General features: G+C 51.0%; 1 protein-coding gene across 9 annotated transcripts; it reads left to right on the top strand.

Annotated features, from left to right (window-relative positions):
- The first annotated feature begins 1,309 nt into the window (after positions 1 to 1,309).
- Positions 1,310 to 26,659, top strand: LOC144248236 (uncharacterized). 9 transcript variants are annotated; one of them, XM_085561851.1, is made up of 12 exons: positions 1,310 to 1,437; positions 1,586 to 1,639; positions 2,130 to 2,249; positions 2,950 to 3,083; positions 13,579 to 13,881; positions 14,315 to 15,998; positions 16,442 to 17,425; positions 22,140 to 22,193; positions 22,684 to 22,803; positions 23,504 to 23,637; positions 25,544 to 25,846; positions 26,280 to 26,659. In XM_085561851.1, exons 6-7 carry the CDS (start codon positions 15,002 to 15,004, stop codon positions 16,606 to 16,608), a joined length of 1,164 nt encoding a protein of 387 aa, XP_085417977.1. In that variant the 5' UTR covers positions 1,310 to 1,437; positions 1,586 to 1,639; positions 2,130 to 2,249; positions 2,950 to 3,083; positions 13,579 to 13,881; positions 14,315 to 15,001; the 3' UTR covers positions 16,609 to 17,425; positions 22,140 to 22,193; positions 22,684 to 22,803; positions 23,504 to 23,637; positions 25,544 to 25,846; positions 26,280 to 26,659. The 9 variants fall into 9 exon arrangements, with proteins under 9 accessions (XP_085417977.1, XP_085417970.1, XP_085417950.1 ...); XM_085561844.1 differs by having other exon boundaries at positions 2,950 to 4,030; XM_085561824.1 differs by lacking the exons at positions 1,310 to 1,437; positions 1,586 to 1,639; positions 2,130 to 2,249; positions 2,950 to 3,083 and adding exons at positions 7,904 to 7,977; positions 8,701 to 8,867; positions 10,553 to 10,723; positions 24,414 to 24,584.
- Positions 26,660 to 27,686: the final 1,027 nt, after the last annotated feature.

The raw sequence follows: 27,686 nt of genomic DNA, 5'->3' as shown, positions 1-27,686 counted from the left end.
TGAAATGCAGTTTAAGAGGAAAGGCTTTTTCTTTCGGTTCCTATCGGGTCAGAGGCAGGGTTTTTTTTGTTGGCGTTCTTGTCCACGCGGGATGTTTCGGGGCATTCGCTGCCGAGGCTTTTCCGGAGGGGACGGTGCAGTGCTGCCGCCGTGTGGGCAGAGAGCGGTACTGCAGCCCGCCGCCCGCGGCCGCCATCTTGGGAGTGGCTTGGCGCGGACTCGCTTGACCTTCTCGAGAGGGCGCGAAAAGGAGGACATTGAAATTCGAGGACCCGTGTCTGTTTTCTACACTGCCTGAATTGCCCGCACCGCCGGCGCCCCCCGACGGGATTTTCCGCGGCGGTTCCGATGCCGTGCATATGGGCTGTGGGGTCAGCAGCACCGCGACCGTGCGGGTTTTTGGCGGGAGCCGACAGGCACCGGCAAAACGCCTCTCTCCGTCAAGGTCCCCACGGCCCGGCTTCTTGCGAACGCCTTGGCGCGGGCTCGCTTGACCTTCTCGAGAGGGCGCAAAGAAAAGGATGCGAACATCCGGGAGCCGTGTCTGTCGACTGCTCTGCTTGAACACCACCCTGACGCCGGCGTGGCCCGGCGGGATTTTCCGCGGCCGTTCCACTGCCGTGCACACGGGCTGTGGGCTCAGTGGCTCCGCGGGCGGTCGGATTTCGAGCAGGCGCCGACCGGCATCGGCAGATTCGCCTCTCTCTGCCCGGCTCCTGCAGCGGCCGCCATCCTGGGCGCGGCCCCTGCCTCTGCCATGCCGCGCGGGGCGCCCGTCCCGTCCCCTCCCGTGCTGTCCCACCGCCTCCCTGCCGTAAAGCTAGAAATAAACAAAACCAACGTGGAAATATGTATAGGTTAAAAAGAAAGGGCTTTTGGGGCGGAGGGGGCGTTATTTGGTTCGAGGCAGGGTCTTTTAATTTCTGTGCGGGGTTTTTTGGGCCATTTATTTCTAAGGATTTTTTTTCCAAGGGGCTCGATCGCCGCCGCTCTTTTCCGCCTGCCTCCCCTCCGGGAGAGCGGCGGCCCCCGGGTGTGGCGGGTGGCAGTGCTGCCGCCTTGTGGACAGAGGGCGGTACTGCAGCCCCCCAGCCCGCGCCCTGCCCTTCGCCGCTGGGTGCCGGGGCGGGAAGGGCGAGGGGCGGGAGCGAGCGGCGAGCGGGGCGGTGTCTGTGAGTGAGGGGAGGGCTTTCTGTCCCTCGCCGACCGCCGTCCATACCGCAACACTTTGAGGCTTTTTGTCCCTCTTCGGTCGCCGTCCGTACCAGAATGGTTTGTGCTTTCTGATCCTCGCCGGCCGCCGTCCCCCACGTGACGCGAGCCCGGCGCCGCCGTGATGGCGGCCGGCGGTGGGACCGGGACTGGGTCCGGGCGGGCTCTGGAGGCGCTGCTGGAGATGGGATTCGGGGCTTGGCGTGCGTGAGGGCGGCGGCACCGGTGGGACATCGGAGGAGGGCCGGGGACAGCGGGGGAGGGCGGGCGGGAGCAGCCGGAGGGGACGCGGGCCCCCTAAAATTTCTCCGGGACCCCCAAAAAACCCCCCGGGACCCCCCCAAAAATAACCGGGAGCCCCCCGGTCCCTCAGGGTGCAGGCGCTGGCACTGACCGGGAACCGGGGAGTGGAACCGGCCATGGACTGGTGAGGGGGGGACCCCAAAAACACTCCCGGGACCCCCAAAAAACCCCAGCGGGATGCCCCAAAAACAGCCCCGGGACCCCCAAAAACAGCCTCGGAAACCCAAAAATTCCCTTCAGGAGCCCCAAAAATCCCCCTGGAACCCCCCAAAATTCCCTTCGGAACCCCAAAACCACCCCTGGGGCCCCCAAAATTCTACTCAGAACCCCCAAAGTTTCTCCCAAAAACCCCCTGAGACCCCTAAAATTCTCCCCAGGACTCCAAAAGCCCCCCCCGGGATGCCCAAAATTCCTTTTGGGGCCCCAAAACACCCCCTGGGACCTCCAAATTTCCCTTTAGGATCCCTGAAATTCCTCCTGGGACCCCAAAAACCCCCTGACACCCCAAAATTCCTCCTGGGATGCCCTAAAAACCTTCCAGAATCCCCCAGGAACCCCCCCGATTTTGGGTCCCCCCCCTGATTTGGGGTTCCCCCCGGTTTTTGGGTCCCCAGGCTGGTGGCTCATGAGGACGACCCCGACTCGGACCCCGAACTCCCCCCGGGTTTGGGGGCACCGCCCTCGGGCCTGGGGGGGCCCCATCAGCCGCCGGACACCAAGGACGAGACCCAGAAGTGAATTTTGGGGGTTGGGGGGGAATTTTGGGGTTTGGGGAGGAAATTTTGGGGTATGGGGAGCTCAGAGTGGTTAATTTGGGGTTTCAGGGTGGTTTTGGGCAGGGTTTTCGGGTATTCTTGAGAGGGCTTTGGGGTATTTTTTGGTGGGTTTTAGGGTATTTTTGGGTGGATTTTTTGGGGTATTCTTGGGAGGGTTTTGGGCTGTTTTGGGGCATTTTATGGTGAGTTTTTTGAGTATTTTTAGGAGGGTTTGGGTATTTTTGGGTGGGTTTTTTGTGGGTATTTTTAGGACGATTTTGGGGTATTTTTGGGTGGGTTTTGGGCTGAAGGCGGCTCGGTGGCAGCACCAGAGAAGGATGGCAGCAGCGAGGGGAGCCCGGCAGGGCCCTGGCTTTGCCCGCCCCTCCTGCTGCCCTCCTTGGAATGGTTTGAGGCATTATGGGGTTATTGAGGTAGAAATAATTATTTCGTTGTTGATAATTTAATGTGGTTTTTTTTTTGTTTGTTGTCGTTTCATGTATTTGGTTTGTAGAGCAGGAACTGTAGACAGAATCCTGCAGAAGTAGTATGGAATTTGTCTTCCCAAAACCTACCCGGCTTCCAACCACTTTCAGCATGTGGTCTTCCTTAGCAGCACATGGTTCCCCCACACTTGGGAGCCGGTGCACTCTACTTTTCTCTCCACCTTTGCTGACAGATCCTGCTGAAGGCTGAGGACAAAGCCCTACCCCTACACGGACAAGGCAGCAGACCTGGTTCGGGACGCCAGCGTGCTCCAGGTTGCTACAGGACTCGGATCAAACATCAGCATCCCCGTCTCTCACGCTGATGGTATGTGGTAACCCCTCTAAGAACAGAATTCCAAGACTTGGGGCTACGTTTTCTAACCCTAAGCAGCAAACTGGGGATGGATAACTCTAGAAATCCTGTCCTGTAAGGACCTCCAGGATTCAGCCCTCCATGTGTCCTTGGTATCAGAAGCTGGAATTGCAGAGTTGCCACTTTACCCCCAAACGTAATTTTTGATGTGGTTGTGCCACTTTAACGGTATTTGAAATCTCTCTTCGTGCTCTTGCAACAGCATTTTCGAACCACAATGGAAATCTAGTCCTTCTGCCTGGGGCTGCTCATAGAATCATGGAATCGCAGAAGGGTTTGGATGGGAAGGCTCCTTTTTTTAAAGCTCGTCCCGTTCCACCCCCTGCCATGGGCAGGGACACCTTCCACCATCCCAGGATGCTCTAAGCCCTGTCCAGCCTGGCCTTGGACACTTCTAGGTATCCGGGGGCAGCCACAGCTTCTCTGGGCAACCTGTGCTGGAAAGCAGCATTGAAAGCCAGAGTGAAGTACAGCTGTGATTTTTGTGCTGCCCCTAACATTGTATTGCCTGACAAATGTGCCTTTGGGTTTTTTGATTGGGTTTTTTTTGTTGGTTTTATTTATTTTTTTGAGGGCTTTTTGTGTTTGTTTTGTTCGGTTTTGGTTTGGTTTTTTTTTTTTTTGAGAACTAGAAAGATACCTTGTGTTCCTGGAATGTTGCATTCTACGTCTGTTATTTTCCCAGTAAGTCTGGATCCTCTGCTTACATTTTTTCCTTCACTTATTAGATGTCGTGGATGTGCTGGCTGTTCTGATGGAGGGCAGTGATGGCTTAGATGAAGAAATTGGGTTCTCTTAAAATGAAGATATGATTATCCAAACATTTCACTTCAGTGCTGTTGTCCCTGCTGCATTAGCAGCCAGGAATATACTGTTGCTTTAGTCTGAAAATGGAACAGGTACAGGGGTTTTTTTAATGTTTTATGTGTCATTTCCAGCAGTGGAGTGAAAGTGGCATCATTTCTGCCCTCTTGCAATAATTTTTTACCATTTATCATTTTTTACCTTGAGGCATTTTATTATCTTCCCTGCAAGCAGAAGGAGGTGCAGATTCACAGTGTTTTGTGCTCAAGAGGGGCATTGAAGCTCTGTAGGTGCGTCTGCCCTTTTTCCCTGACCCTAAAGAGAAGGGACACTGTCCCTGCATGGACAGTCTTGGTCTGGAAGTAGTTGGCCTCAGTAACACAGCGTTTTAAGGGCAGAGCGTGGCGATCAGGAGAGGAAGGTGATTCTCGTGCCTGTGGGCAGCTCTTCCCGAGATCAGGGAGAGGGGACTGCATTGTTAAGTAGGAAGTGGATGCATTTCCCAAGGGAAACTTCAGAAATTAAGCTCCAAGGGCAAATACTGCGAGGTTCTACCACCTCCTTGAGGACAGCGTTAAAACCACAGGGGCATCAGCAGAGCTTGGAGCAGGACTGGCCAACCCCAGAGCGCCTCACAAAGCCCTCTGTGTGTATGTGGCAGTCGAGTAGCACCTGGGGGGTGCTGAAAGTCCCAGTTCTGACAGAAAATTCTGCTTAACTTGTACACGTTGGCTGGGTGTGTGCCCCCAGTACAGCTCGGTTCTTCTCTGAGGCGGTGCCTGGCAGGGTCCGTCCCTGTTAAGAGACGGCTGTGTTTTTGGCACAACACAGCAAAGGTGGATTATTTGCTTCAGCAAGAGCTGATGATGTCTGGAGGGTTTTTCAGGCACCTCAGCAGCCAGGAGCACGTGTATAGTTCACTAGGAACACTTTTTGATCTTGTTCAGTTCTTTTCTCCATGAGGCTCTGTGGGCTGCTGGCAAGGCCCAAAGTAAGGAAGGTTGTCCCAGTGTCCGTGCTCATGTCAATAGTTTAATTTATTTGGCTTTTCTAGGAGCAGATGTCGTGGAGGACCTTGGTGCTGTTTTCACTGACCTCCTGCACTCTCTGAGAGAACCCCTTGCTCCCTGCTTGACGCTCCAGCTCTGTGACAAAGATCCCGAGTCCCTGAAAGCTGCTAAGTATCCTCAGCTCTACCAGTTTAACCGATACTATAGACTCTGGATGCCCAAGCAGTCCCAGGAACCTGTGGTATGGAGTCCCTGAAGTCGCTGAATTCTTGAGCCAGTATTCCTATAAAATCCTCGCAGTCGACAGAGGTTACATTTCCATCAGAAACAGCATTTTTATTGAGGAGGTAATTCTGCATCTCTTGTTGATCCTGCTGGGGACACATGTTTGCTCCAGGGCTTTTCTCTGATGGCACAAGAGGTCTCTGTGGTGTTTGGGAGGCGATACCAGGGCTCAGGGCTCATACAGAGACTCCTCACCGGGCACAGCAGAGCCTGGTGTGCGCTGTGGCCTCTGTTTACAGCACCTGGAGTTCCCCCAGGTGGGTGGAGGATCACAGGCCCCTGGGCTGGGTTTGGTGAGTTTTTCTAAGCTCAGCAGTGTGAACACTCCAGACGCCCCTGGGGAACCTGCTGGGCAGCTCTGTTCTAGCAGGACTGCATGCCAGTGTTTCCAGAGATTCAGTTCAGGGCTCATCTCAAAACAAAGGTGGCTGAAGAGATTTTTGTTTCATACTTATCGCTGTTTTTCTCTTATGCTTTTTGTTTCGCTTTAAACAGTTTGAAAACCACAAGGAGGTCAGCCAAGAGCCTCCTGTGGCACCGGATTCTGTATTTGCCACTTTGTTGAAGGGAGCCTGGGAGAGAGGAAGCAGTACCTTCCTGGAAGATGGTGTTCAGACAAAGTGGAGAGACTTGGCTTCCTGGCTCCCCCAACCTGAGCAGCTTTTGCTGGGAGTAAAGCACGTGCTGCTGTACCCGAAACCCACAGTGGAGAACTTCTGCAGATAATAATGTAGTTATCGTTGGTTTACTTTATGGCACAAGTTACAGATGACTTGGCTGCTAAAACTTAGGTTCCAGTGCTGTAGCTCTTTTTCCTCGACTCGGCTCCGAGGGTACGCAGCACCGTACAAAATTATACCTAATTTGTAAACAAATGTCAGTTATTCTGATTATTGAAGCTGGGCTTTATTGAGTTGAATCCGGAGTGTGTGCTGCACCCAGGTCCTTTGTACAAATAGGGTACTGAGGGTGGGGGAACCAGAACTGCACATTCCTTGTGATATGGATGGGATTTTGGGGGGGGGGGGTTAAATTAAAAGGAGATGCAAAATGAGGGAATTGCTTTTAGATGTAACTATTCTTGTCCTAAAGGGGCCATCAGCTCTGTCCCGAGAGCTGAGTTACAAGTGTGTGTGTTGAAAGAGCTGCAAGCCTTTAGGGGCTGCAGTTTGTGTGCCGTGGAATGAGGTGCCCTGAGGAAATGTGTGAGCCGGAGGGAGCCGGGGCCGGGCGGAGGGAGCCGAGCTGTGGGAATGGGCGAATGGAGGCGGGCGCGGGCGGGACTAGGCGAGCGTGGGCGAAAGCGGCCGAAAGGGGCCGAGGAGGCGAGCGGAGCCGAGCTCTGCCGAGTTCAGCCGAGGCGAGCCGAGCTTTGCCGAAGAGGCGAATGGAGGCGAATGCGGCCGGAAATAGCCGAGCGTGGCCGAAAGTAGCCGAAGCTGGCCGAGGAGCCGAGTCCAGCCGAACGGAGCCGAGCTCTGCCGAGCGCAGCAGCCCGGGCAGGGCGGGGCGCCGGGGCGGAGCCGGGGCGCTGGGAGGGATCCCACTCCTGTCCCTCTCCCTCCTTCTCCGTGCTCCTGCCCGTATTCCCCTCGGTTATCTCTCTTTCCCCCGTTTCCTTGTCCCCCCCAAACCCGGATCCTTCCTGTCCTGTCCCTGCCCCGCTGCTCCGTTCCTTTCCTCCTCTCTCCCTCCTCTGTCCACCGTCCCTCTTCCCTCCCCTGTCAGCCTTTAAATCCGAATTATAAATATGAATGTGTATATAAATATTAAAAATATAAAAACAAAATACATTGAAATGCAGTTTAAAAGAAAAGGTTTTTTCTTTTGGTTCTTGTTGGGTTAGAGGCAGGGGTTTTTTTGTTTGCGTTCTTTTCCGCGCGGGATGTTTCGGGGCATTTGCTACCGAGGACGTTCCGCAGGGGACGGCGCCCGTTCTTTTTTGCCGCCGGCCCCGCCCCGCGGCCCCGAGGCGAGCGGCGGCCCCCGACGGTGGCGGGCCGCAGTGCTGCCGCCTTGTGGACACAGGGCGGTACTGCAGGCCCCCAGCCAGCGCCCGGCAAAACCACCGAGACGGGGCGGGAGGAGCCAGAGCGGCCCCAAAACCACCGAGACGGGGCGGGAAGGGCGAGGGGCGGCAGCGAGCGGCGAGCGGGGCGGTGTCTGTGAGTGAGGGGAGAGCTGAAGGCGGCTCCGCGGCGGCGCCGGAGAAGGATGGCAGCGGCGAGGGCAGCTTTCTGTCCCGCGCCTGCCGCCGTCCATGCCACCAAGCGTTGCGGATTTCTGTCCCGCACCGGTCGCCGTCCGTACGAAATCGCGTTGTGGCTTGTTGTCCCGCGCCGGCTGCCGTCCGTACGACAACGGTTCATCTCTATTGTTTTTGAGGACTTCTTGTTCGTCTCAATGGTGTTGTGGAATTTCCGGTTAATCTCCATGGTTTCTGGAAAACTTCCGCTTAGTCTCTATCGTTTCTTGGAACTTCCGGCTCATCTCTATGGTTTTTGGAGGACTTCATGTTCGTCTCTATGATCTTATGGAACTTCCGGTTCATCTCTATGGTTTCTGGAGGACTTTCTGTTCGTCTCTATGGTTTCATGGAACTTCCGGCTCGTCTCTATGCTCCTGGAGGACCTCCCATTCATCTCTATGGACCGTCCCTGTGGTCGCTCCTGCGCGTGCGCGGCCGCCATGAGGGACCGGACGCGGGAAATATGACATGCGAGAGTCCAGAAAAAGGGGAAAAAAAGGTAAAAAACGGGAAAAAAAAGCCAAAAAGCGGGACAAGGAGCCCGGAATCGGGATGGGGGAACGCGGAAACGGGGGGGAAGTGACCAAAAATGGGTAAAGAGCCCAAAAATTAGGGAAGAATGGGCGAAAATGGGATCGGGGAGCTCGGAAATTGGGGGGGAGTGACCAAAGTCGGCGAAAGAGCCGAAAAGTGGGAAAAAGATCAGAAAATGTGGGAAAATCGCACAAAGAAACGGTTTAGGAGCCCAAAAATGCGGGAAAGGCAAAAAATGGGGAAAAAGCAAAAAAAAAAAAAAAAAAAAAAGGGAAAAGTGCCCAAAAATTCGGATCGATGTGTGGAGAGTTTTGTGGATGAGTGGCTTCGGGAGAGAGGCCATGACTACTTGCAGTTAGTGAAGCGGTAGCTGAAAATTGCAGAGTGCAGCAATAGCGGATGTAGCAACAATATCACACGTCCTTGGGTGAGCTGGTTCCCAGCAGCAGAACGGTCAGCAAAGAGATAAGTGTAAGGGAAAACAAAGCAAGCAGAGAAAGCCCCAAAGGCGAGCTTGACCTGTTCTAGAGACACCAATGAGGAGCCTAAGTTTTGCAATATGCATGAGCTTCATTATAACGGGTATAACTGTACATGCGTACTTAGAATAAACTGAAACTTGTTGGCATTATAGAATGGGCTTTTCTCCCGTTATTTTTCCCCAAAAATGGTGACCTCGACGTGATAGGCGCCACGGTGGAGTGATGAAAAAGAGTTCAGGTCCTGATGCAGCCAGGACGGCAAAAGTGCTGAATTGAAATAGAGTGCACCGTGCCCCAGGTGACTGCAGAGGCAAGCCTGGCCGATACGTGCTGCCGACGACCTCGGAGGGCTGCAACAGCGCTGACAATAGAGGTATGGAGAGGCAAGCAGCATATGATTTATTTACTGCATTCTTGCAGAAAAGGCAGATGAAAAACATTGATTTACATAAAGATCTGCCAAGGTTATTAACATATAGGTATGCTAAGGGGTTCTTTATAAATCCTCATACAGTACATAAGTTGTCTAAGTGGCGTAAGTTTAAAGATAAACTATAAGAAGACATTTTAGATGATGATAAGGCAGCCAAAAAGCTAAAAAAGTTGTAAAAGGTAGTTCACAATGAGTTATTACAACATCAGGCAGAAAAAAAAGCTGCTGCACAAGCAACGTCACACTAGAGAAGAATAAAAGTTATAGCAGAGAAAATTAATTACCTAGTATTTCCATGCCACCTGCTGTGTCTACAGTGGAGTTACCTCCATTGCGACCCGTGCCTGAGGACACGGAAACAGAGTCGCGTTGTGAGCCCACGGCTCCTCCAGCCCCCCCAAACAGAGATCACCGGTTTGTCAGAGTTTGTCTGTCAGTAAATCACCCCCTAAGGCAAAGTCTGACCTAACAAAGGCTCTGGCCAGAGAGCAAAAAGAAGTTTAGGCAACTCTAACAAAAGAAAAACTAAACAAAGAGAATAAGCAAACTTTAGAACTAGCAGCCGACTTAGCTTATCCTATAATTTTTCAGCAGCAAGCGAGCAAAAGGTTACCAGCTCAAATTACACCGTTAGATTAAAAAATTGTTGTCACAGTTGCAAGCTACAGTGAGTCAATTTAGAGTAACTAATAAACCAACTCAGCAAATACTAAATTATATTTAGAGTACTAATATATTGTTACCAAAAAATTCTAAAAGTCTTGCTAAACTTATTTTCTCACCGCATCAGAAACTTTTATTTAGTGCACACTAGCAAGCAGAAGTTAATAAAGCTGTAGCTATGCAAAAGCAGCCTAAAGATCCTCTTCACAAAGTAACTATAGATAAATTGATAAGCTTAAGACCATGTTTTCGCACTAAGGCACAAGCTATGCTAAAACCTAAAAAATGTCAAAAGGCAATGCAACTAACTCAACAAGCTATAGATAAAGTAAAAGACCCAAGAAATTTACCAGCATATATAAAAATTAAGCAAAAAAAAAAACCAAAAAACTTTTAAAGCATTTATTAATAAAGCAACAACAGCAGTAAAAAAAAACTAGAGTGCCTAAGTTTATACATAATATATTTATATATTTATACGTTAAATATATATTTATACGTTTATACGTAAATCATTAAATTATTAATTAATTATTAAAGCAGTATGCTTTACAAAATTGTAATACTTCTACAAGAAGTATACTAAATACATTAAAAACTAATTAAACTATAAAAAATACACTAAAACAGATAACTACTATACCAACAAAGCCACAAACATTTTTAGTTAAAACTATTAAAATACTAAAGGAAAAGTTACAAAAGCAAGCAAAAGCATCACAAACACAAGTGTTAACTGCCCTTACACCCCTCCAAACATCAGTAACAACCCAAGAAAGTCCTCAAGGGGGCCGTATAAAATGTTTCCATTTTGGTGGGGTTTTTTGTTTGTTTGGTTTGGTTTTGGTTTTTTGGGGGGAAACTAAAAAGATACTTTGTGTTCCTGGAATGTTGCATTTTACCTCTGTTGTTTTCCCAGTTAGTCTGGATCCTCTGCTTACATTTTTTCCTTCACTTATTAGATGTCGTGGATGTGCTGGCTGTTCTGATGGAGGGCAGTGATGGCTTAGATGAAGAAATTGGGTTCTCTTTGAATGAAGATGTGATTATCCAAACATTTCCCTTCAGTGCTGTTGTCCCTGCTGCATTAGAAGCCAGGAATATGCTGTTGTTTCAGTCTGAAAATGGAACAGGTACAGGGTTTTTTTAATGTTTTATGTGTCGTTTCTAGCAGTGGAGTGAAAGTGGCATCATTTCTGCCCTCTTGCAATAATTTTTTACCATTTATCATTTTTTACCTTGAGGCATTTTATTATCTTCCCTGCAAGCAGAAGGAGGTGCAGATTCACGGTGCTTTGTGCTCAAGAGGGGCATTGAAGCTCTGTAGGTGCTTCTGCCCTTTTTCCCTGACCCTAAAGAGAAGGGACACTGTCCCTGCATAGTCTTGGTCCTGGAAGTAGTTGGCTTCAGTAACACAGCGTTTTAAGGGCAGAGCGTGGTTCAGCAGTAACTGCAACATAGCCCATGCTTCTGCAGCACAGACCTCAAAAGTTCTACACTCCTGTGGACCCTCTTTGTAACTAAGGACAGTGGAAGTCAATTGCCACCTAAAAAGAGAATTTATTTTCAGATCGAGTACTCTCCAAAACTAGCTCTCAACATATTTGACAACACATTGTGTTGCCAGTTTTGTAAACCTAAGCAGTGGAAAAACAGGAAAGCAACATAAAATGATGTAGTTTTCCTTTGATATATGTGACCCTGTCTCATTCACACCGTGTCATAGTAATTTAAATGTGCATCTTGTCCCTCATCTTTAGCAGAAGAATGGTTTTTCAGAACACAACCATAACTTTCTCCATACCAATTAAACACAATTATTCTTGAAGGCATTTTGCAGTGTGTAGATTCCTTTTGGGTATTACAGCAATTTAAGAGTACCTCACTTTAGGTAAGTCAGTTCTGTGAAGGATACTGGTTACTTAACCAAAGGTATGTCTTCAGGTAGAGTTAGTTAAATTAAAATAAATGTCTCCTGGAATTTGCCTCTAGTGATGAAAAAAGTTTATTAAAATCAGTACAAGCACATTGCTAGGCAAATCCTTAATACTTATCAAACTACAGTGAAGTCACTAGAATCATTCTTAACTTGAATTAGCATGTTGTTGCAGGCCCTATAACTCTGTTGAGTAGGAGAAGGAGAAGATTTTACCTAATTGCATTCATCCATGCAGATGTCTTTTGTGGACCCATTTAGGCTAGTTGACTAAATCTGGCATAAAAGATAGCACAGAGATTTTAACTGTTGAAAAACTCTGAGCAGGAAGTGTTCCCACAGTGCAAGAATCCTTTGAGTCAGGGTGCTTTAATAGTGTAATTCATAAGTTGTCTAGAGGAGGAATAGAAGGAAGTTAAACTAAGCTACCTTTAAGGAAGATGAATTAAACCTCATTAGAAGTCTGTATGGACACTCATTCTGCAAATTAAAGGAGCAGGAAGGAAGGCAATTGATGGTGCTTCAATTCTCCATCAGAGGCCTAAGAATAATGTATCTTAACAGTTTTCTCTTCTTAATTCAGTTAGTGTATTTTCATTTCCCTGAATGACTCCAGGTAGACAAAGGCACAAGGGAATAGTGGGTTTTGAATTGCCCAGGATACTACAGGTGGAGGTCCTCAGGAAGTGGCATGTGCTTTTTGGCTGTTGCCACAAACCATGGAGCTTTGAGCCATCCCAGGTGCCAGCAGCACCCTGAGCAGTGCTTACCAGCACCTGGCACTGGTAAATATTCCTGGCACAAAAGATTTTCTCTCCGTGGCCAAGCTGTGTCCGTGCAGGTAGCAGGGACAGCCACGCCATGGTCAGGGTTGCTGCTGCAGCACATCCCATTCTGTCCCGGTAGGATTCACTGAGCGCTAGTCACAAGAAGAGTGTCTAAAGTGATTTCTAAGAGAAAAGCTGCATGGGGTCAAACATGATCTTTCCTGTGGTTTTTGTAGCCAGCTCACCGTCAGTTCCCAGCACTGAACCAGGGCAGGGTGTGCCGTAGCTTGGCTCGTCCCTGAACGGGTGCCACCGTGCCTCTCCCTTCTTACTGCCCAAAGCTTTGTGTCCAGGCACAAGGGGAGTAGAGAAGCTTCCTGCCAGGAGATTGAGAGGCAGCCCGTGTGCTCATTCTTCTGCTCCATGAGCCTTTCCTGGCAGAGACGGGGCTGCATGGCGCTCCCTGCATTTGGAGCACTGGTACTTGCTGATAGCACAGCTTCTTCTCCCATCCTCTTGCTGGCTGCGAGGTCCTGTTACCTTCCCTCATGTTACCTTCTAAAGAAAAGGGGCACTGTCCCTGCATGGACAGTCTTGGTCTGGAAGTAGTTGGCCTCAGTAACACAGCGTTTTAAGGGCAGAGCGTGGCGATCAGGAGAGGAAGGTGATTCTCGTGCCTGTGGGCAGCTCTTCCCGAGAGCAGGGAGAGGGGACTGCATTGTTAAGTAGGAAGTGGATGCGTTTCCCAAGGAAAACTTCAGAAATTAAGCTCCAAGGGCAAATATTGCGAGGTTCTACCACCTCCTTGAGGACAGCGTTAAAATCACAGGGGCATCAGCAGGGCTTGGAGCAGGATTGGCCAACCCCAGAGCACCTCACAAAGCCCTCTGTGTGTATGTGGCAGTCGAGTAGCACCTGGGGGGTGCTGAAAGTCCCAGTTCTGACAGAAAATTCTGCTTAATTTGCACATGTTGGCTGGGTGTTAGCTTGGTTCTTCTCTGAGGCGGTGCCTGGCAGGGTCTCTCCCTGTTAAGGGCCGGGCGTGTTTTTGGCACAACACAGCGAATGTGGATTATTTGCTTCAGCAAGAGCTGATGATGTCTGGAGGGTTTTTCAGGTACCTCAGCGGCCAGGAGCACGTGTATAGTTCACTAGGAACACTTTTTGATCTTGTTCAGTTCTTTTCTCCATGAGGCTCTGTGGGCTGCTGGCAAGGCCCAAAGTAAGGAAGGTTGTCCCAGTGTCCGTGCTCATGTCAATAGTTTAATTTATTTGGCTTTTCTAGGAGCAGATGTCGTGGAGGACCTTGGTGCTGTTTTCACTGACCTCCTGCACTCTCCGAGAGAACCCCTTGCTCCCTGCTTGACGCTCCAGCTCTGTGACAAAGATCCCGAGTCCCTGAAAGCTGCTAAGTATCCTCAGCTCTACCAGTTTAACCGATACTATAGACTCTGGATGCCCAAGCAGTCCCAGGAACCTGTGGTATGGAGTCCCTGAAGTCGCTGAATTCTTGAGCCAGTATTCCTATAAAATCCTCGCAGTCGACAGAGGTTACATTTCCATCAGAAACAGCATTTTTATTGAGGAGGTAATTCTGCATCTCTTGTTGATCCTGCTGGGGACACATGTTTGCTCCAGGGCTTTTCTCTGATGGCACAAGAGGTCTCTGTGGTGTTTGGGAGGCGATACCAGGGCTCAGGGCTCATACAGAGACTCCTCACCGGGCACAGCAGAGCCTGGTGTGCGCTGTGGCCTCTGTTTACAGCACCTGGAGTTCCCCCAGGTGGGTGGAGGATCACAGGCCCCTGGGCTGGGTTTGGTGAGTTTTTCTCAGCTCAGCAGTGTGAACACTCCTGATGCCCCTGGGGAACCTGCTGGACAGCTCTGTTCTAGCAGGACTGCACGCCAGTGTTTCCAGAGCTTCAGTTCAGAGCTCATCTCAAAACAAAGGTGGCTGAAGAGATTTTTGTTTCATACTTATCACTGTTTTTCTCTTATGCTTTTTGTTTCGCTTTAAACAGTTTGAAAACAACAAGGAGGTAAGCCAAGAGCCTCCTGTGGCACCGGATTCTGTATTTGCCACTTTGCTGAAAGGAGCCTGGGAGAGAGGAAGCAGTACCTTCCTGGAAGATGGTGTTCAGACAAAGTAGAGAGACTTGGCTTCCTGGCTCCCCCAACCTGAGCAGCTTTTGCTGGGAGTAAAGCACGTGCTGCTGTACCCGAAACCCACAGTGGAGAACTTCAGCAGATAATACTGTAGTTATCCTTGGTTTACTTTATGGCACAAGTTATAGATGACTTGGCTACTAAAACTTGGGTTCCAGTGCTGTAGCTCTTTTTCCTCGACTCGGCTCCGAGGGTACGCAGCACCGTACAAAACTGCACCTAATTTGCAAACAAATGTCAGTTGTTCTGATTATTGAAGCTGGGCTTTATTCAGTTGAATCCCGAGTGTGTGCTGCACCCAGGTCCTTTGTACAAATAGGGTACTGAGGGTGGGGGAACCAGAACTGCACATTCCTTGTGATATGGATGGGATTTTGGGGGGGGGGGTTAAATTAAAAGGAGATGCAAAATGAGGGAATTGCTTTTAGATGTAACTATTCTTGTCCTAAAGGGGCCATCAGCTCTGTCCCGAGAGCTGAGTTACAAGTGTGTGTGTTGAAAGAGCTGCAAGCCTTTAGGGGCTGCAGTTTGTGTGCCGTGGAATGAGGTGCCCTGAGGAAATGTGTGAGCCGGAGGGAGCCGGGGCCGGGCGGAGGGAGCCGAGCTGTGGGAATGGGCGAATGGAGGCGGGCGCGGGCGGGACTAGGCGAGCGTGGGCGAAAGCGGCCGAAAGGGGCCGAGGAGGCGAGCGGAGCCGAGCTCTGCCGAGTTCAGCCGAGGCGAGCCGAGCTTTGCCGAAGAGGCGAATGGAGGCGAATGCGGCCGGAAATAGCCGAGCGTGGCCGAAAGTAGCCGAAGCTGGCCGAGGAGCCGAGTCCAGCCGAACGGAGCCGAGCTCTGCCGAGCGCAGCAGCCCGGGCGGGGCGGGGCGGGGCGCCGGGGCGGAGCCGGGGCGCTGGGAGGATCCCCTCCTGTCCCTCTCTCTCCCGCTCCATGCTCCTGCCCGTATTCCCCTCAGTCACCTCTCTTTCCCCCGTTTCCTTGTCCCCCCCAAACCCGGATCCTTCCTGTCCTGTCCCTGCCCCGCTGCTCCGTTCCATTCCCCCTCTCTCCCTCCTCTGTGCCCCGTCCCTCTTCCTCATCTGCCGGCCTTTCCCTTCCCCGCCCGCTTTCCTCCGCAGCCCGACCTCCCTCCCCGCCCTTTCGCATGTCCCGCTCTCCCTCCTCTCTTCCCGTCGCCCCTTCGCTTCTTTCCCCCGCAGCCGCGGGGCTCGGGGCGCCGGAGAATAAAGCCCCGAGGGCCGGAGCCCGGCGCCCCCCGGGCCTTGCGGGAGTCCCCGCACGGGGCCGGGGCTCTCGGCGGATCCCCCGCGCCGCTCGGACCCCGCCCCGGCGCTGCCGGACCTGCGGCTCCGCCGGCATCGCGCTGCGAGCGGCCCCCGCTCTGTGCCGTGCCGGCCGTGCCGCGTCCCCGCCGCCTCTGCCGCTCCCTCTTTCTGCCCCTGGCCCGCGACAGCGAGGCGGGGCGGGAGCTTCGAGCCTTCTGGGGGCTGCCCCCCCTTCCTTGTTGCGGCGGAGTCCCTTTCTGGGGGGATGGAGGTGTGGGAAGGGCTGGAAGGGAGTGCTGGGCTGCTGTTCGGGGCAGTTGGACTCGTCCTGTGCTTTCTTCGGGGGTCAGGGTTAGGGGCTGAAGCCTCGGGGCTCTGATGTCATTTGGGGCACCCCAAGGTCCCCAGGAGAGGGACGCACACTGCGGTGGAGGAGCGGGTGGGTGGCGAATGAGGGGGGCGGGTCACGCTGGGTGCCGTCCCGCAGAGGGACCCAAAGCTGCCCCAAAATTCCCTGGGAGGGGTGTGTGTAGAATACTAAAACCTGGCAAGTGTTTCGTTTTCACAGCTATTGGTAAAGAATAGGAAGCTATGGCTAAACTCATTTGGAAAGAAGCCCTCTCTCGATCCACTCATTTGTATGCAGGAATGTAGGAAACTCCGACTGGGGATGAGCAGTAGTTCTGAAAATCATGCCCTATCGTTTTTCTCTAGGAACGAACCAAGCGAGTGCCCTGAAACCAGCGGAGCAGCTGCAGGGGCTGAAGGGAACAGAAAGGGCTCCCGGCACCTTTTGCCTCCGTTCTCTGCCATTCCCCCAAACGTGTCGCAGTCCCGGAAGAGGCGTTTGTCATGCAGCCTGCCAAAATAAAGACCTGTAAAATCCTAGCTCTGCCTTTTGTTTAACGTGTTTTTACTTCCTATTTATGTCATCACAGAAAGCAAGGAAAGAATAAATGTGTCTGGTTCCCACTATTGCTCCGTGCAGGCATTTTTAAAGGCTGCTGTACTTCTGTCCTCTTTTTCCACTCCAAGCTTGACTTTTCCCCTCCTTTTTCGAGGTCTGCAGCTTTGGGTGTCCCAGGCAGGGCTGGGTTCCTCGGCAGGGGTCTTAGGAGTTGGTGCTGATTCTGCTTTTTCCGAAGGTGTAGCAAAGTGTGCCAGCAAAAGGACTGTTTTCTCCAGGGGAAAGCTTTCTTTCAATCACCATCAGTGCATGTATGTGTTTTAATTGTTTAACCAGGTGGATTAAGAAAAGCCGACAGCCGTAGCAGATTTCTGTTGAATCTGTATCTGTGAGAAGTGGGCTGTGTGTTGGAGACGGAGAGACGCTGTTGGAGAGTGGAAACAGCGGCAGGTGTGAGCTGTTAGGATGATGAGGGCTCAGAGCAGGCCCCAGGTGTGAGCTGTGAGGATGATGAGGGCTCAGAGCAGCCCCAGGTGTGAGCTGTGAGGATGATGAGGAGGGGGCGGCTCCTCCGGCGGCTGATTTAGGGGGTTTTCCTCACATCGGTTTTGCACGAAGCTGCTGGAGAAGAGGAGTTTATGGGGGGCTCCCGGGGCTGTCTCCTGGAAGGACGGTGAGCGCTTCGGACAGGGTCCGGGGGATCACCTGGATCCCCACCTGGAAACGTGGAGCATTGCTCAAAGGAGGAGCCGAGGGACAAACCTTTGTGCCGAGAAGCAGCAGCCAAGCAGGTGAGCCGGTGCGCCTTTGTAGCGGGGACTTTTCCCCTTTCTCTTTGAGATTTCGTCATCCTGAGGTTGAATCGGAGGGGGCAGTCCTGTGGTCCCGCCTTTTAAGGGGTTTGGATTGAGGTAAGAAGCCCCCTTTTGCCATCATTTGAGGCAAGCCGCTTCTTTTCTGCCCTTCTAGGGGACGCAGTTGAAGGGGAGCGCACGTTTCCGTGCCCTTGTTGGGGTGAGGTGCGCGCCGGAGCGTGGCGTCAGTGTCGGCGTTTCAGAGGAAGGGAGCTGCAGCCGTGGCAGCGCTGGCAGGGCGGGGATCGGGCTGTGACGCTGCATTCGGGGCGCTTCTTCTGCCCCCGGCCCGGCAGCGAAGGGTCCGGCGCGGAGCCCTGCCGGCAGTGCCGGGGCCGGCCGGGGCGGAAGGGGAGCTGGGCGCGGCTGGGCTGCCGCGGGCCCGCCGGAGCCGCGCCGGCGCGAGCCGTGCGGAACCGAGCGGAGCTTTGGCCGGGCCGGCGGGCGGGGGAGGCGGCGCGGGCGGGGCCGGTGCCGGCCGGTGCCGCCGCTCCGTCCGCTCCGGGCGCGGGGCTCGGGCGCCGCCGGGGCCCCCCGGGCCCGGTGCCGGCCCCGCCGGGCCGGGGGCAGCGGGCGGGGGTCTGCCGGCGCGGCGCCGCCTCTGCCTGCCGGAGGAGCCGCTTTCCTGCCGGAGCCGCGCTGCGCCCGGGGCCGGGAGCGCGGCTCCGCATCTTCCAGCCTCCCTCGCTGCGCTGCTTTTGAGGCGCTCCTGAGGAGCTCCTGGGATCGCTGGCTTTTGATCGGCGTCGCTGTAGGAGAAGGGCCCCGGGCGCTTCTTGGTTGTTACGGTTCTTGCTTCGGGTGCTCGAGACAAGGTTTTTTTTTGGGTTGAGTGTTGTTGGATTTCTTTTTGATCGGTTCTTATGTTTTTAAAGGATGTGTTTCTAAAGGTTTACACTGTTTTTTCTGGGTCGTAGCATGAAGTAGAGGGTCGTTTTTTAATTCGGTTGTGGAGGCTTTTATTAGCGCGAGTGCATAGTGTTTGTTTTGGTGGGCTTGAGGGAGTGTCCTGGAGTTAATCGGTGAGTTTTTTTTTTAATATTGATGAGTGCATTCTTATTTATTATATTATAGGGGTTTCATTCATTTGGCTTATTTGATTGCCGTGTATGTTTCATTGTTGCAGAGAACTTGGGAGATATTGTTTGTGGTTACGTTTCTCTTTTGGCGACGTGTTTTTTTCTAGGTGGTATTTGTGTTTTGATGGTTTTAGGCAATATTTGTTTCTTGAGTTAGGAATACTTATTTTGTTGTTGTTAATATAATTTTTTTTTTTTTTTTTGTAGCTTGATGTATTTGGTTGTTGTTTTTTTATTAGTTTTATTTTTGGGAACATGGGCATTTCCATGGTGGATCTCTTTAGGTATTTATTTTATTTGGGTGGTGATTTTTTTGTTTTTTCGTGGTTCCGATTTTTTAATAGCTGTAATTATTTGGTGGGGCTTTTTAGTTAATTTTATGGAGCACTGTGTTCTCTTTATGAGTTAGTGTAGTGATAGAGTTTTGGTTATTATTTTTTTTAGAAACGTTGGGGGTCTCTTGTATGGGTTGGAGTACGGTAAGTTAGTTGGCTTTTTTTTTTTTTTTTTTCCTTTTTAGTGGTTTTTGTGATTTGCTGTGTGGGTTTCTATCGGTCTTTTTTAAAACGGTTGTTTCGTTTTTGTGACGTGATAAGAGCTGCTAGTGAAAGGAGTGTAGTGCGGGTATTTTTGCTGGTAGTTGGTTGGCTGGTGGAGCCTTTCTGAATTTTTTGGACGGTATTGGTGGGAATTTGATGCTGTTTGTTTTGGCATTTTATTTTTAGGAATTAGATTATAACTGCAGTGTTTTAACTATAACTCTAATGAAACAAAACAAATGCATAAATATGAAAATGGGAATATAAAACTTCAATTTTAAATATAAACGGAAAACAAATTAAACATGTAACATAAATAATGCTATCCATTACTATTAGGTATTATATTGTTTGATGTAGAGTATTTTATATGTTTATATACATATAAATATCGATTATATACATAAATATCCATATAGAAATGTATAATTAATATATGTGGATATATGAATATTATAAAACAATAGGAATTAATACAGTACATAATGCACATTTTACTGTATGTGTCTTATTATAACACATTACATGTCATAAATATTATATATCGAAATATAGTACCTCAATATGTTGTGATAGAATAGATAAATACTTGTAAAAATCAAAAGTAGAAATATAGAAATATTTAAATATAGCTTAAAATAAAGGGGATTTTTCTTTTCTATTTGGTAGTAGGTAGGGATCTTATTATAAAAATTATGAATAGAAATAAAATGAAATTAGAAATCTTTGTATAGAAATATATTCTAAATACGTTAAGATCTATATAAAAATTCAAAGGTAAGTAAATATAAGTATTAGCGGTATGTACGAAATAGATAAATTATTATTAAAATTCTATCTTGCTATCTTATTATATATATGATATATATTTATAAATCAATATAAAGTAAAAATTCAACTGTGACTATAATGATGAAAAAAAAATATAAATATTCAAGCATCTTTTATAGAAAGGGCTTTTTTGTTTTTATTTGTTTAGAGGCAGGGTTTTAATGGAAAAAATATTAATATGCATTTTATTTTGTTATCATTCTAAATATGGAAATATATAATCAATGTATACTGGTATGTATATAAAAATATAAAATAGAATTAAAAATAAGTATTAGGAAGAGATAGACTATAAATAACACCATACATCAATCTACATTTAAAATATAAATTTGAATATAAATGCGAAAAATAGAGATACATCTAAATGGAGCTTAAATAAAGGGTTTTTAAAAAAGTTTTTTACTTGGATCGAGGCAGGGGTTTATTTTAAGCAATATGAACCTTTTAGATATAGAAATCTAACTATAGAAATATGTAAGCAATGTATAAAAATATAAAATGTAACAAAATGGAACACGAATAAATGTCAGAAATCATAAAAAAAAATTTCCATCAATATCCATTACAAATCCGAATGTGAATGTAAATATGAAAAATATAAAAATAAAATCGATTGAAATGCAGTTTAAGAGGAAAGGCTTTTTCTTTCGGTTCCTATCGGGTCAGAGGCAGGGTTTTTTTTGTTGGCGTTCTTGTCCACGCGGGATGTTTCGGGGCATTCGCTGCCGAGGCTTTTCCGGAGGGGACGGTGCAGTGCTGCCGCCGTGTGGGCAGAGAGCGGTACTGCAGCCCGCCGCCCGCGGCCGCCATCTTGGGAGTGGCTTGGCGCGGACTCGCTTGACCTTCTCGAGAGGGCGCGAAAAGGAGGACATTGAAATTCGAGGACCCGTGTCTGTTTTCTACACTGCCTGAATTGCCCGCACCGCCGGCGCCCCCCGACGGGATTTTCCGCGGCGGTTCCGATGCCGTGCATATGGGCTGTGGGGTCAGCAGCACCGCGACCGTGCGGGTTTTTGGCGGGAGCCGACAGGCACCGGCAAAACGCCTCTCTCCGTCAAGGTCCCCACGGCCCGGCTTCTTGCGAACGCCTTGGCGCGGGCTCGCTTGACCTTCTCGAGAGGGCGCAAAGAAAAGGATGCGAACATCCGGGAGCCGTGTCTGTCGACTGCTCTGCTTGAACACCACCCTGACGCCGGCGTGGCCCGGCGGGATTTTCCGCGGCCGTTCCACTGCCGTGCACACGGGCTGTGGGCTCAGTGGCTCCGCGGGCGGTCGGATTTCGAGCAGGCGCCGACCGGCATCGGCAGATTCGCCTCTCTCTGCCCGGCTCCTGCAGCGGCCGCCATCCTGGGCGCGGCCCCTGCCTCTGCCATGCCGCGCGGGGCGCCCGTCCCGTCCCCTCCCGTGCTGTCCCACCGCCTCCCTGCCGTAAAGCTAGAAATAAACAAAACCAACGTGGAAATATGTATAGGTTAAAAAGAAAGGGCTTTTGGGGCGGAGGGGGCGTTATTTGGTTCGAGGCAGGGTCTTTTAATTTCTGTGCGGGGTTTTTTGGGCCATTTATTTCTAAGGATTTTTTTTCCAAGGGGCTCGATCGCCGCCGCTCTTTTCCGCCTGCCTCCCCTCCGGGAGAGCGGCGGCCCCCGGGTGTGGCGGGTGGCAGTGCTGCCGCCTTGTGGACAGAGGGCGGTACTGCAGCCCCCCAGCCCGCGCCCTGCCCTTCGCCGCTGGGTGCCGGGGCGGGAAGGGCGAGGGGCGGGAGCGAGCGGCGAGCGGGGCGGTGTCTGTGAGTGAGGGGAGGGCTTTCTGTCCCTCGCCGACCGCCGTCCATACCGCAACACTTTGAGGCTTTTTGTCCCTCTTCGGTCGCCGTCCGTACCAGAATGGTTTGTGCTTTCTGATCCTCGCCGGCCGCCGTCCCCCACGTGACGCGAGCCCGGCGCCGCCGTGATGGCGGCCGGCGGTGGGACCGGGACTGGGTCCGGGCGGGCTCTGGAGGCGCTGCTGGAGATGGGATTCGGGGCTTGGCGTGCGTGAGGGCGGCGGCACCGGTGGGACATCGGGGGAGGGCCGGGGACAGCGGGGGAGGGCGGGCGGGAGCAGCCGGAGGGGACGCGGGCCCCCTAAAATTTCTCCGGGACCCCCAAAAAACCCCCCGGGACCCCCCCAAAAATAACCGGGAGCCCCCCGGTCCCTCAGGGTGCAGGCGCTGGCACTGACCGGGAACCGGGGAGTGGAACCGGCCATGGACTGGTGAGGGGGGGACCCCAAAAACACTCCCGGGACCCCCAAAAAACCCCAGCGGGATGCCCCAAAAACAGCCCCGGGACCCCCAAAAACAGCCTCGGAAACCCAAAAATTCCCTTCAGGAGCCCCAAAAATCCCCCTGGAACCCCCCAAAATTCCCTTCGGAACCCCAAAACCACCCCTGGGGCCCCCAAAATTCTACTCAGAACCCCCAAAGTTTCTCCCAAAAACCCCCTGAGACCCCTAAAATTCTCCCCAGGACTCCAAAAGCCCCCCCCGGGATGCCCAAAATTCCTTTTGGGGCCCCAAAACACCCCCTGGGACCTCCAAATTTCCCTTTAGGATCCCTGAAATTCCTCCTGGGACCCCAAAAACCCCCTGACACCCCAAAATTCCTCCTGGGATGCCCTAAAAACCTTCCAGAATCCCCCAGGAACCCCCCCGATTTTGGGTCCCCCCCCTGATTTGGGGTTCCCCCCGGTTTTTGGGTCCCCAGGCTGGTGGCTCATGAGGACGACCCCGACTCGGACCCCGAACTCCCCCCGGGTTTGGGGGCACCGCCCTCGGGCCTGGGGGGGCCCCATCAGCCGCCGGACACCAAGGACGAGACCCAGAAGTGAATTTTGGGGGTTGGGGGGGAATTTTGGGGTTTGGGGAGGAAATTTTGGGGTATGGGGAGCTCAGAGTGGTTAATTTGGGGTTTCAGGGTGGTTTTGGGCAGGGTTTTCGGGTATTCTTGAGAGGGCTTTGGGGTATTTTTTGGTGGGTTTTAGGGTATTTTTGGGTGGATTTTTTGGGGTATTCTTGGGAGGGTTTTGGGCTGTTTTGGGGCATTTTATGGTGAGTTTTTTGAGTATTTTTAGGAGGGTTTGGGTATTTTTGGGTGGGTTTTTTGTGGGTATTTTTAGGACGATTTTGGGGTATTTTTGGGTGGGTTTTGGGCTGAAGGCGGCTCGGTGGCAGCACCAGAGAAGGATGGCAGCAGCGAGGGGAGCCCGGCAGGGCCCTGGCTTTGCCCGCCCCTCCTGCTGCCCTCCTTGGAATGGTTTGAGGCATTATGGGGTTATTGAGGTAGAAATAATTATTTCGTTGTTGATAATTTAATGTGGTTTTTTTTTTGTTTGTTGTCGTTTCATGTATTTGGTTTGTAGAGCAGGAACTGTAGACAGAATCCTGCAGAAGTAGTATGGAATTTGTCTTCCCAAAACCTACCCGGCTTCCAACCACTTTCAGCATGTGGTCTTCCTTAGCAGCACATGGTTCCCCCACACTTGGGAGCCGGTGCACTCTACTTTTCTCTCCACCTTTGCTGACAGATCCTGCTGAAGGCTGAGGACAAAGCCCTACCCCTACACGGACAAGGCAGCAGACCTGGTTCGGGACGCCAGCGTGCTCCAGGTTGCTACAGGACTCGGATCAAACATCAGCATCCCCGTCTCTCACGCTGATGGTATGTGGTAACCCCTCTAAGAACAGAATTCCAAGACTTGGGGCTACGTTTTCTAACCCTAAGCAGCAAACTGGGGATGGATAACTCTAGAAATCCTGTCCTGTAAGGACCTCCAGGATTCAGCCCTCCATGTGTCCTTGGTATCAGAAGCTGGAATTGCAGAGTTGCCACTTTACCCCCAAACGTAATTTTTGATGTGGTTGTGCCACTTTAACGGTATTTGAAATCTCTCTTCGTGCTCTTGCAACAGCATTTTCGAACCACAATGGAAATCTAGTCCTTCTGCCTGGGGCTGCTCATAGAATCATGGAATCGCAGAAGGGTTTGGATGGGAAGGCTCCTTTTTTTAAAGCTCGTCCCGTTCCACCCCCTGCCATGGGCAGGGACACCTTCCACCATCCCAGGATGCTCTAAGCCCTGTCCAGCCTGGCCTTGGACACTTCTAGGTATCCGGGGGCAGCCACAGCTTCTCTGGGCAACCTGTGCTGGAAAGCAGCATTGAAAGCCAGAGTGAAGTACAGCTGTGATTTTTGTGCTGCCCCTAACATTGTATTGCCTGACAAATGTGCCTTTGGGTTTTTTGATTGGGTTTTTTTTGTTGGTTTTATTTATTTTTTTGAGGGCTTTTTGTGTTTGTTTTGTTCGGTTTTGGTTTGGTTTTTTTTTTTTTTGAGAACTAGAAAGATACCTTGTGTTCCTGGAATGTTGCATTCTACGTCTGTTATTTTCCCAGTAAGTCTGGATCCTCTGCTTACATTTTTTCCTTCACTTATTAGATGTCGTGGATGTGCTGGCTGTTCTGATGGAGGGCAGTGATGACTTAGATGAAGAAATTGGGTTCTCTTAAAATGAAGATATGATTATCCAAACATTTCACTTCAGTGCTGTTGTCCCTGCTGCATTAGCAGCCAGGAATATACTGTTGCTTTAGTCTGAAAATGGAACAGGTACAGGGGTTTTTTTAATGTTTTATGTGTCATTTCCAGCAGTGGAGTGAAAGTGGCATCATTTCTGCCCTCTTGCAATAATTTTTTACCATTTATCATTTTTTACCTTGAGGCATTTTATTATCTTCCCTGCAAGCAGAAGGAGGTGCAGATTCACAGTGTTTTGTGCTCAAGAGGGGCATTGAAGCTCTGTAGGTGCGTCTGCCCTTTTTCCCTGACCCTAAAGAGAAGGGACACTGTCCCTGCATGGACAGTCTTGGTCTGGAAGTAGTTGGCCTCAGTAACACAGCGTTTTAAGGGCAGAGCGTGGCGATCAGGAGAGGAAGGTGATTCTCGTGCCTGTGGGCAGCTCTTCCCGAGATCAGGGAGAGGGGACTGCATTGTTAAGTAGGAAGTGGATGCATTTCCCAAGGGAAACTTCAGAAATTAAGCTCCAAGGGCAAATACTGCGAGGTTCTACCACCTCCTTGAGGACAGCGTTAAAACCACAGGGGCATCAGCAGAGCTTGGAGCAGGACTGGCCAACCCCAGAGCGCCTCACAAAGCCCTCTGTGTGTATGTGGCAGTCGAGTAGCACCTGGGGGGTGCTGAAAGTCCCAGTTCTGACAGAAAATTCTGCTTAACTTGTACACGTTGGCTGGGTGTGTGCCCCCAGTACAGCTCGGTTCTTCTCTGAGGCGGTGCCTGGCAGGGTCCGTCCCTGTTAAGAGACGGCTGTGTTTTTGGCACAACACAGCAAAGGTGGATTATTTGCTTCAGCAAGAGCTGATGATGTCTGGAGGGTTTTTCAGGCACCTCAGCAGCCAGGAGCACGTGTATAGTTCACTAGGAACACTTTTTGATCTTGTTCAGTTCTTTTCTCCATGAGGCTCTGTGGGCTGCTGGCAAGGCCCAAAGTAAGGAAGGTTGTCCCAGTGTCCGTGCTCATGTCAATAGTTTAATTTATTTGGCTTTTCTAGGAGCAGATGTCGTGGAGGACCTTGGTGCTGTTTTCACTGACCTCCTGCACTCTCTGAGAGAACCCCTTGCTCTCTGCTTGACGCTCCAGCTCTGTGACAAAGATCCCGAGTCCCTGAAAGCTGCTAAGTATCCTCAGCTCTACCAGTTTAACCGATACTATAGACTCTGGATGCCCAAGCAGTCCCAGGAACCTGTGGTATGGAGTCCCTGAAGTCGCTGAATTCTTGAGCCAGTATTCCTATAAAATCCTCGCAGTCGACAGAGGTTACATTTCCATCAGAAACAGCGTTTTTATTGAGGAGGTAATTCTGCATCTCTTGTTGATCCTGCTGGGGACACATGTTTGCTCCAGGGCTTTTCTCTGATGGCACAAGAGGTCTCTGTGGTGTTTGGGAGGCGATACCAGGGCTCAGGGCTCATACAGAGACTCCTCACCGGGCACAGCAGAGCCTGGTGTGCGCTGTGGCCTCTGTTTACAGCACCTGGAGTTCCCCCAGGTGGGTGGAGGATCACAGGCCCCTGGGCTGGGTTTGGTGAGTTTTTCTAAGCTCAGCAGTGTGAACACTCCAGACGCCCCTGGGGAACCTGCTGGGCAGCTCTGTTCTAGCAGGACTGCATGCCAGTGTTTCCAGAGATTCAGTTCAGGGCTCATCTCAAAACAAAGGTGGCTGAAGAGATTTTTGTTTCATACTTATCACTGTTTTTCTCTTATGCTTTTTGTTTCGCTTTAAACAGTTTGAAAACCACAAGGAGGTCAGCCAAGAGCCTCCTGTGGCACCGGATTCTGTATTTGCCACTTTGTTGAAGGGAGCCTGGGAGAGAGGAAGCAGTACCTTCCTGGAAGATGGTGTTCAGACAAAGTGGAGAGACTTGGCTTCCTGGCTCCCCCAACCTGAGCAGCTTTTGCTGGGAGTAAAGCACGTGCTGCTGTACCCGAAACCCACAGTGGAGAACTTCTGCAGATAATAATGTAGTTATCGTTGGTTTACTTTATGGCACAAGTTACAGATGACTTGGCTGCTAAAACTTAGGTTCCAGTGCTGTAGCTCTTTTTCCTCGACTCGGCTCCGAGGGTACGCAGCACCGTACAAAATTATACCTAATTTGTAAACAAATGTCAGTTATTCTGATTATTGAAGCTGGGCTTTATTGAGTTGAATCCGGAGTGTGTGCTGCACCCAGGTCCTTTGTACAAATAGGGTACTGAGGGTGGGGGAACCAGAACTGCACATTCCTTGTGATATGGATGGGATTTTGGGGGGGGGGGTTAAATTAAAAGGAGATGCAAAATGAGGGAATTGCTTTTAGATGTAACTATTCTTGTCCTAAAGGGGCCATCAGCTCTGTCCCGAGAGCTGAGTTACAAGTGTGTGTGTTGAAAGAGCTGCAAGCCTTTAGGGGCTGCAGTTTGTGTGCCGTGGAATGAGGTGCCCTGAGGAAATGTGTGAGCCGGAGGGAGCCGGGGCCGGGCGGAGGGAGCCGAGCTGTGGGAATGGGCGAATGGAGGCGGGCGCGGGCGGGACTAGGCGAGCGTGGGCGAAAGCGGCCGAAAGGGGCCGAGGAGGCGAGCGGAGCCGAGCTCTGCCGAGTTCAGCCGAGGCGAGCCGAGCTTTGCCGAAGAGGCGAATGGAGGCGAATGCGGCCGGAAATAGCCGAGCGTGGCCGAAAGTAGCCGAAGCTGGCCGAGGAGCCGAGTCCAGCCGAACGGAGCCGAGCTCTGCCGAGCGCAGCAGCCCGGGCAGGGCGGGGCGCCGGGGCGGAGCCGGGGCGCTGGGAGGGATCCCACTCCTGTCCCTCTCCCTCCTTCTCCGTGCTCCTGCCCGTATTCCCCTCGGTTATCTCTCTTTCCCCCGTTTCCTTGTCCCCCCCAAACCCGGATCCTTCCTGTCCTGTCCCTGCCCCGCTGCTCCGTTCCTTTCCTCCTCTCTCCCTCCTCTGTCCACCGTCCCTCTTCCCTCCCCTGTCAGCCTTTAAATCCGAATTATAAATATGAATGTGTATATAAATATTAAAAATATAAAAACAAAATACATTGAAATGCAGTTTAAAAGAAAAGGTTTTTTCTTTTGGTTCTTGTTGGGTTAGAGGCAGGGGTTTTTTTGTTTGCGTTCTTTTCCGCGCGGGATGTTTCGGGGCATTTGC

Source organism: Lonchura striata, chromosome 2 (assembly GCF_050655825.1).
Source record: "Lonchura striata isolate lonStrDom1 chromosome 2, ASM5065582v1, whole genome shotgun sequence".
NCBI lineage: Eukaryota > Metazoa > Chordata > Aves > Passeriformes > Estrildidae > Lonchura > Lonchura striata.
This window is presented reverse-complemented; position numbering and strand designations above follow the sequence as displayed.

What these genes read in the sequence shown, in the direction of transcription:
- LOC144248236 (XM_085561851.1), top strand. Translation starts at nt 15,002, where the DNA reads ATGAGGTGCCCTGAGGAAATGTGTGAGCCGGAGGGAGCCGGGGCCGGG. An exon ending in CCCTTTCTGGGGGGATGGAG is followed by an intron (nt 15,999 to 16,441) that starts GTGTGGGAAGGG and finishes GTTTTTCTCTAG; the next exon opens with GAACGAACCAAGCGAGTGCC.